This window comes from Carex rostrata, chromosome 28 (assembly GCF_964058835.1).
Source record: "Carex rostrata chromosome 28, lpCarRost1.2, whole genome shotgun sequence".
NCBI classification, from domain to species: Eukaryota; Viridiplantae; Streptophyta; class Magnoliopsida; order Poales; family Cyperaceae; genus Carex; species Carex rostrata.
Genome location: NC_135945.1, coordinates 6877469 through 6886893, shown reverse-complemented (window position 1 = coordinate 6886893; position 9425 = coordinate 6877469). Strand labels below are relative to the sequence as shown.

Below are 9425 nucleotides of genomic sequence, written 5' to 3'. Positions count from 1 at the left end.
GAGTTCACAGTCAGTAGTGTACCAACCAGGCCACACTGTGAAGTGTGAACTAATACTCTAATAGAAAAAGACGAGTTCAGATCCAGTACGTGAAGTAATCCAGAGATTGGGTTTTAAATCGGGACAGTCCGATTTGAATCCGTGATAATTTATTCGAAGTGGAGTGCACACATTCTGAGAAATGAATTCGAATGGAGAAGCAATCTCGAATGACGGATTCGAATTGGACGGTCACGATCCAAAATTCAAAGATTGGGTTACTTTAGGGCAGTGCCGGCCCTGGTGGGAAGCCAGGGTGACTGCCCCGGGTCCCAAGATTCAAGGGGCCTCAAAAGAATTTTTTTTTTGCATATATTGAAAAAAAATAATCTTTATATATTAAAATAAATAAAATATTAGGGTCCAAACTTTGAAAGGTTCAAACTTTTCTACATATAGGTATGATCTATTAGCATTAGGGGGTGAAAACGGAGTCAGATTATTTGGCAGATATCCGCTCTGAATCCAATTCCAATTCGGATAAATGGATTCAGATAATTATGAATTATCGGATATCCCATAGAAGATTCGGATTCGGATACGGAGTCCTAAACGGAGCGGATATCCGGACCATTCGAAACCCAATAATTTGGCCGGACCCAAATAAAAGAGGAATTAATATTGCTATAGGTGAGATTTGAACCCATATACTTCTATCTCAAGACCTTTGAACTAAGCTTCAAACCACTAAACCACAACATCTTTTGTGACAGTTCCTTTATTTGATATATATATTATATGAATATAATATCTTCCATCTCTCCATCAACTTATAGTTATCATTAATATTTATATTAAATTTTTTAATTAATATTTGTATCTTAGTAGTTGATATATCTTAATTATCCGACTATTATTCATTTTATATCCATATTCGAATTCGAATCCATGGACTATCCGTATCCGTATCCGTTTAAGGCATATTTGGTTTTGAATTTTAATATCCGTTTACTATCCATATCCGTATTCGTATCCGCTCATTGAAAGACAGATGTGGATATGGTATTAGCATTATCCGCTTCGTATCCGCTCACTCAAGTTAGTTTGTAATAACAACTTAATTTAATACAGAAACATGCTATATTAATTGAAAAAACTACATCAGTAAGTAAGAAAAATATATGGTATATAAATAATAGAGGAATTAATCAATCAATTCAAAATAAGAAAAAAAAAACATATATAAAAAAATTAGATGTATAGCTAAGCACAAATAAAACTGTAATGCATGTTTATGAAACTTATTATCACACAGTCACATAAAAAAAATGTAAAAATAAATAATCACTGAAATAAACAAAATTAAATGGAAATAAACGGACGATCAAACGGGAATAAACAAAATAATTGGAAATAATCGAAAATAATCGGCCGATTAATCAGAAAAATTCACTAATAAACCTCCGATAAGTGTATTCATAACGGTTTAACCGCCATTAACGATTAAACAGGTATATAATCGGCCGTTAATACTATTTTTTTACAACACTAGTATATATAAAAGGTCCACAATTTTCTTCCGTCCCGGATCCTAAAATTTTCAAGACCGGCCCAACTTTAGGGGATTCGGACCCGAAAAAGACTGCCATCTCTTTCACGAGCTCAGCCCAGCCCTGTTTAAATTAATCTACCCGTTGCGCCATCTTTCTCCTCAAGCGAAGTTTTCAATCGCAAACAAGCTGCCTCCTTTCAAACGCAAACCCCTACTCAGTTCCATTTCAGGTACTTTCCTTGCTTGCTACATGTAAATTCCAAGGGAACTAATACAAGCAGATCAGTTCTATGCTTACTAAATCCGAAGCTGCTTGTTGTTTTTACAGAGAGTAATAGTTGGTTTCATCCTGTGTCATTAATCATTATTGACTTCATTAGTCGCATTTTCTTTTTTTTTTCTAGACATTTTTTTTTGTGTCCTTCAATTTATAAAGTAAAATAAATTTCTCTACGGCCTTAAAAAAGTTTGCAAATTTTCACTTTTGAACTTCAAGAGCTCAAAGTTCATACTTTCCTCTCCTAAATGCAAACTCTTCTCAAATTTTAATTGAGTTGAGCATATTTAGTTGACTAGTAAGTTTGATCATAAATTATTTAAATTTGTATTCCAACCCGAATTTTCTATTGACTTTAACCATACAATTGTTGGCATACAAGTTTCTACTTTGAGCTACAATTATAATTAAGCGATGATAGGAAGTTACTTTTGTTTTCTTATTTTATATTGGTTGTATGAACCAGTGTTGTAAATAACAGTATGCGCTTGTCGGACGGATGGGGTACTGCCAAGTAATTAATTGGTATGTAGCCGATTAATCGATATTATATGGACAATTTAACGTTTTTATTAAATTTAGGTATATATATATATTAATTTATAAAAAAATATTTATTTAACTCATTAAACTTATCAAATAAACTTAATTTAACTTAATTTCACCATTATAATATGACACTATGTTTATTTTTTCTTAACACAAAGCACTTTACATGTGTAAGTAACACATTTATTTATTGAAAAAATAAATTTAAAAATAATTTTCTTCTAATTACCAATAACATATTATTTGAAAGAAATGAAACATTCAAACATAAAATCACTAAATTTAGTTTATGGTAGCAATTTAGTTTCATAAATGAATATGTCGTACTAATTAAAAAAATTACATCAGTAATTAGTAAGAAAAATATATAATATATAAATAACAGAAGAATTAATCAATTTTAAAGTAAGTAAGAAAAAAAACAACATATATAATAAATATTGAATGGATGTCCAAGCACAAATGAAACTACAATACATGGTTTTAGGGGTGCAAACGGGTTGGATATTATCCGACCGTATCCGACTCCGTATCCGAAAATTTAATACTGATATCCGATATCCGAATATCCGTGCGGATACGGATACGGATATGGTTTTGAATTTTAATTATCCGTATCCGAATAGTAGATATATATTATATAATTTAATATGAATTATGAAAAAAATTATGCTATTCACTATTATAAAAAATGGATATCTGTATCCGTATCCATATCCGGTTAATATCCAATCCGTATCCGTATCCGTCTAATATCCGATCCGTATCCGTATCCGGAAAATAAAAACGGATACGGATATGGTTTTACCACTATTCGATCCGTATCCGATCCGTTTGCACCCCTACATGGTTTATTAAATTTATTATCATACATTATCACAAAAAAATGTCAATGTGAAAAATATATATTTACTGGAATAAATTGGAATAAACGGGAATAAATGGACAATTAAACTATAAAACTGCTGATTAATCAGAAAAAAATGGCCGATTAATCGTTTTCATCCTCAAACAGACATCCATTAAGTATTTTTGTAACGGTTTGATTGCCGTTAAGACCATTTTTTACAACAGTGGTATGAACTAGCAAGAATATTTTTTCATAAAATGGGCTGTTCAACTTAAATATTCCGAAGTTTCATTTTTTTCACTTCATTACTACTTGAACAATATGATTCCCATAGTTTAACAGAAAGGAACTTTTATATCGCTGGGCTTATTGGCAAAATTCAAAGTAATTATTTATTTTCTGGTTTTGTCATATGTAACAATAAGTAATGTAACTATAATGTACAGGTTAGCATTTTAAAAAATGATTTTTTATGAGGACAATATATATATCATATATGGTTCTGACAGGTAATTGTGAAGCTTTCAAACTTTCTAAGTTGTGCAGGAGCAAATATTCGTTTCTCTATTTTCAACTTAAGTTGATATTAGTTTGTTACTTGAAAAATTGTAGGATTTAATGGCTCCCTCTCTACTCTGGCAAATTTCTGTACTGTTTTCTTTCTACATCACATCTTCTCTCTCCTTAAACTCAGAAGGCCAAGCACTCCTTTCTTTCTCTAAAAACCTCACCTTACCACCTTCAATAGCCACTACATGGAAAGCTGACGACTTGACTCCATGCAACTGGAGAGGTATCAAATGTAATAAGCACAAATCTGTGATTTATCTAGATCTCTCTGAGAATGGCATTTCTGGTACACTTGGCCCCCAGATTGGTACGCTAAAATACCTCCAAACCCTAGACATGCAGAACAACAACCTATCAGGCGCAATCCCTTTGGAATTGGCCAATTGCACTCGGCTAGAAAATCTTGACCTCTCGATCAATTCCCTTTCGGGAGAAATTCCTGATTTGTTTTCTAACATGAAGAAGCTTAGGTTTGTTTACCTTCTTCACAATTTTCTGAGTGGAAATATACCCAAGTCCTTATTTCAGTGCATTTTCCTTCATACAATAGACCTTAATTATAATAAATTAACTGGGCAAATCAATCCTGCAATTGGGAGCTTGACCAATTTGAGATTTCTCTGGCTTGGGGGCAACTTTCTATCGGGCATTTTACCAGATTCAATCGGTAATTGTACAAAGTTAGAACGTCTATACTTGTACAATAACAACTTTAGTGGGCCTCTCCCGAAAAGTCTAGATAATATCAAAGGATTGAGGCAAATGTATATACGTACAAATAATTTTGGTGGTGAGATTGTGTTTTATTTTAATGAGTGCCGATTGGATAGTTTGGTGTTATCCTTCAACCAATTTTATGGAAAGATCCCTCCATGGTTGGGTAATTGTATCAGTCTGACAACTCTGGAAATTGATCAGAATGCCCTCTCTGGTGAAATACCAGCCTCTCTAGGGTTATTATCCAATCTCTCTTATCTTCATTTATCTCAGAATAATTTATCTGGTCGTATTCCACCTGAAATTGGTAACTGTATTTCTCTGAACTGGCTTGACTTGTCTGGAAATCAACTTGAGGGTCCAGTTCCCAGAGAATTGGGAAAGCTAGTTAATTTACAAGGGATTTATCTGTTTACAAATCAGTTAACTGGGGAGTTTCCACTTGAAATTTGGAAAATTCAAAGTCTTCTAGATGTATTTATCTACGGGAACAAGTTCACTGGTAATATCCCGTTGGAAATTGCCGAGCTCGAGAATTTGACACAAATTTCCCTTGCGGACAATCAATTTACAGGGCTGATACCGCAAGCAAAGTTTAGGGATGAAGAGCAGCTTATTCTTAGTTGATTTAACTAACAATACATTTGTTGGAGAAATCCCAACAAACATTTGTTTTGGTCAAAATTTGTGGGTTTTGGATTTGGGTTTCAATTTCCTCAATGGAAGCATACCTTCAAATGTGGAGAATTGTTCAAGTTTGGAGAGGCTAATACTCCGAAACAACAAACTAACTGGTTCAATACCCGAGTTTGCAAATGAGCTGAAATTGAGTCACATGGATTCAAGTTTTAACAGTTTGAGTGGTTCAATACCTTCCAGTATCGGAAAATGTACTAATTTAAACATGATAAATTTGTCTGGTAATAATCTCTCTGACCTGATTCCACTGGATATTAAATATTTAGCAAATTTGGGAGTTCTAAATATTTCGAACAATGGCTTCTTTGGCTCCCTACCCTGTCAAATTTCTAACTGTACCAAGCTGTATATTCTTGATTTGAGCTTCAATTCGCTTAATGGATCGATCCCACCGGGTCTAAATAACCTAAAATTCCTCTCCCACCTGGTATTACATGAGAACGGCTTCACTGGATAGGTACCTGACCTCTCTCAATTGGAGAGGCTAATCGAGCTCCAACTCAGTGGAAATCATCTTCAAGGGAATGTACCATCGTCACTGGGGAAACTAACTAATCTGTATATTGCTCTCAATCTTAGCAGTAACAGGTTAACGGGTCCCATACCACTTGAATTAGGGAACTTAGTTCTTTTACAAAATTTGGATCTATCTCGCAACAATCTCTCTGGAGCCCTGGCCCCACTTGCCAGCCTCAGCTCTTTGCAAGGTCTCAATGTTTCAAATAACCTTTTCATGGGGCTGGTACCAAATAACTTTCTGAAATTTCTCAAATCCTCACCCAGTTCATTTTATGGGAACCCTGGTCTCTGTGTAACTTGTCTTGCTGATGACTCCACATGTGTTCAACCCAACACCCTTAGATCATGTAACTCATCTAATAATAAAAAAAAAAATCACAAGCTTTTGATTGTAATTCTTGGTTCGTTTGTCTTCTGTGCATTAGTTGTCCTTTTACTTTGGTACCTCTTATGCTTGCGTAAAACTGTGAAAAGCAAGGAGCCAATGACGGAACCGTCATTATTCAATGAAGTGATGGAGGTGACCGAAAACTTGAACGAGAAATATTCAATTGGTAGAGGGGCCCAAGGAACAGTATACAAGGCCGATCTTGGTTCTGGTAATGTATATTCTGTGAAAAAAATCATGTTCACACGGAAACAAACTGTGGATACTAGCATGATTAGTGAAATCAAGACCGTCGGTAATATCAAGCACCGTAACTTGGTCAAACTAGTTAATTTCTGGATTAAAAATGATTATGGTTTGATCTTGTATGAGTACATGGAGAATGGGAGTTTACATGATGTGCTACACGAGGCCGTACCGGCGCAGAGGCTGGAGTGGAGAGTAAGGTACCAGATTGCACTTGGCACAGCCCACGGGTTGGAGTATTTGCACAATGATTGTGACCCGTTGATAGTTCATAGAGATATTAAACCAAGGAATATATTGTTGGATAGAGATTGGGTACCGCATATATCTGATTTTGGGATTGCAAAGCTGATTGAACAGTCGTCAGTTTCACTTTCACCGCCTTCAACAGCTGTTGTGGGAACCATCGGGTACATGGCTCCAGGTTAGTTTTAAAAGAATTATGTTTTTGTATATAATATATTATATAAATTAGAAGTACTTTGGGCTATGTGGGGTTAAGTACTAATCAATTGAGGCAAACTTGCACAATTTGGGGTTTGATCTATTGGAATTGAGTCAATTAATGCTTAATTGAGTTAACTTGGGCTAATTTGTTAAGTTGGAGGTTCTGGTAACATACTGTACCAGTAATGCCATTATATTTAGTGAAACAAATTTGACATTGATTTTTTTTTTTCCTGTATTTTACCATAGTAGTATTTATGTTGCTTTCTTTCACAACTAAGGGAGTGATTATAAAAGTTGAAAGTTTAGCATTATTGTTTTGTATCGAACAGTCTATCCGTGATTTTTATCTCAATCTGTCAATTATAAGTATGGCCGAAACCGTATTAAATTGGTTCAAAACCATTGCCAGCCTATATAAACAACCTAAGCCTGATTATGTGTTTTACTTTCATTTTTTGTTGAGTCTGGTTAGTGGTTTGCTTTTACCCGAACGGGTATGACCCGTTTTACCCGACCCGTACCCGTTACCCGAGGTACCCGTACCCGTGCCCGGGTATAGGCGGGTAAACGGGTACACGGGTACGGGTTTGAGACGGACCGGACTCAATGATTCGGGAAAAAACCCGCCCAACCCGTACCCGTTTTACCCGTACCCAAAACCCGTCTACCCGCACCCGTTTTACCCGTACCCGCACCCGTTTACCCGACCTACTTTACCCTTTTACCCGTGTACTTTTACCCGTTTACCCATTACCCTTTACCCGTTTACCCGTTTTTTTTAAATTCAAAATTCAAAATTATTTTGCCGCCGAAAAAAATAATATTAAAAACAGAAAAAAAAACTAAAAAACAGTATTAAAAAAAAAAAAAAAAAAAAAAAATACCCGTACCCTACCCGCCCTACCCGACTACCCGTACCCGAGGTACCCGTACCCGTTACCCGGGACGGGCACGGGTTTGAAACGGGTAGGGTACACTTTTTTAAAACCCTACCCGACCTACCCGTACCCGCCTACCCGACTACCCGCCCTACCCGTACCCGCCCTACCCGACTACCCGCCCTACCCGTACCCGAGGTACCCGTACCCTACCCGAATTCAATCCACTAAGTCTGGTTTTGGAATTGTTTTGCTTCAAATTCATTTCCAATTAAGCCCTTGACTCATACACTATTTTAAAATTTTAATATAGAAGCAGCATTTTTAATAAAGAGGAGCACGGAATTGGATGTTTACAGCTATGGGGTGGTCCTGCTTGAACTCCTAACCCGAAAGAAGGCTCTTGAACCATCATCTCCTTCTGACAGCACCGACTTGGTAGGCTGGGTCCATGCAAATTTAGAAAACTTGAACGGTAGTGATCAACTGGGGGCAATCTGTGATCCAGATCTGTTGGACGAGGTTATAGGCTCGGCCAAAATGGAGGAGGTGCACAAATTGCTTTTACTAGCCATTAGGTGCACGGCTCGAGAGGCAAGTGAGAGGCCTATTATGAGAGAAGTTGTGAAGCAGCTGAGAGATATCAAGTTGAATGCTCCTAATGGTGTTTCCCTAAATATTTTGTAAATATGTCCTTTGCTTTTTTCTTTTTCTTTTTTGTGAGGGGTTGTTATTTTTGTAAATAGGCCTTTTTTTTTTTAGAATATATTAAGTGCTAGCATGAAATATAAGTGTTTTAAGACTTGACAAAAGAAAACAGAAAACATCAGTATACAACAAATCATTTGGTTGGTTTCAGAAAAAGATGAGAGGTCCAAGCCTCCAAATCTGATCAGTTACTCTTCACGCTTTGATTTGGTAACTTATTCATGCTATTATTTTCTAGTGGCACTTGATAAAAAAATTTAGATTACATTTAGTATTTAATTCACAGCAATAGCAACAACAAACAAAGAAGTTGCGAAAATCAAACACAATCAAAAGAAGGGCACAAGCACACAAAAGTAAAATGCAAACAGAATACGAACATGGTCCCTGCTTCCAATGTAAATTGGGGCTTGTTGGAACATGGCCCAACAAACTTTCATTTCAAATCAGGTAATTGTGACATGATATTTTATTTCACCTTTTAGCCCAAAAACCACCGTATATGTAATGTAATTAGAGCGTAGAATAAAATGTAGCCCAATAATACTTGAAACAATTGAAAGTGGATCTTCGTATGATATGTCACGTCTGAAATTTGAAGAAAAAGGTTCCTTGTGAAAATTAAATATAGTGACTTGACTTGTAGTTTTTGGATTCAAATGTGCTGTAGTTTCTCAGCCTTCAATTGAGCGAGGAAGTGAGAAGCTCAATAACATACCTCTTTATCTTGTTCGATCATCAATTTAAAATCATTGGTTGGTTTAAATTTTATTATCAAATTGTTGAATCATGCCTTGTCATGATATCATTTTTTATTTTATTTCGAATATGTCTATTACCATAATAACTAGATTTCTCAAAAAAAAAAAAATATATATATAAATATGTTTTTAACACTTATTTATTATTTTATTTTATTTCACCTCTCCATTTTGGGGTTGCGTAACAAAGAAAAATGTAACAGGGAATTTGCAATTTTGGAATTCATTCAGCGCTAGACCAGTCAGTCAACATTTCAATTTTTATTATTATTATTTTGTGGT

The 9425-nt window shown here is 35.4% G+C and overlaps 1 protein-coding gene and 1 pseudogene across 1 annotated transcript; both read left to right on the top strand.

Moving 5' to 3' along the window:
- The first annotated feature begins 3765 nt into the window (after positions 1–3765).
- LOC144546022 (uncharacterized) lies at positions 3766–5660 on the top strand (annotated as a pseudogene).
- LOC144546023 (receptor-like protein kinase) lies at positions 5660–8536 on the top strand. The gene is made up of 2 exons (XM_078294574.1): positions 5660–6770; positions 7988–8536. The coding sequence occupies exons 1-2, from the start codon at positions 5927–5929 to the stop codon at positions 8359–8361; spliced, it is 1218 nt and encodes a 405-aa protein (XP_078150700.1). The 5' UTR covers positions 5660–5926; the 3' UTR covers positions 8362–8536.
- Positions 8537–9425: the final 889 nt, after the last annotated feature.

What these genes read in the sequence shown, in the direction of transcription:
- LOC144546023 (XM_078294574.1), top strand. Translation starts at nt 5,927, where the DNA reads ATGGGGCTGGTACCAAATAACTTTCTGAAATTTCTCAAATCCTCACCC. An exon ending in CATCGGGTACATGGCTCCAG is followed by an intron (nt 6,771 to 7,987) that starts GTTAGTTTTAAA and finishes ATTTTAATATAG; the next exon opens with AAGCAGCATTTTTAATAAAG.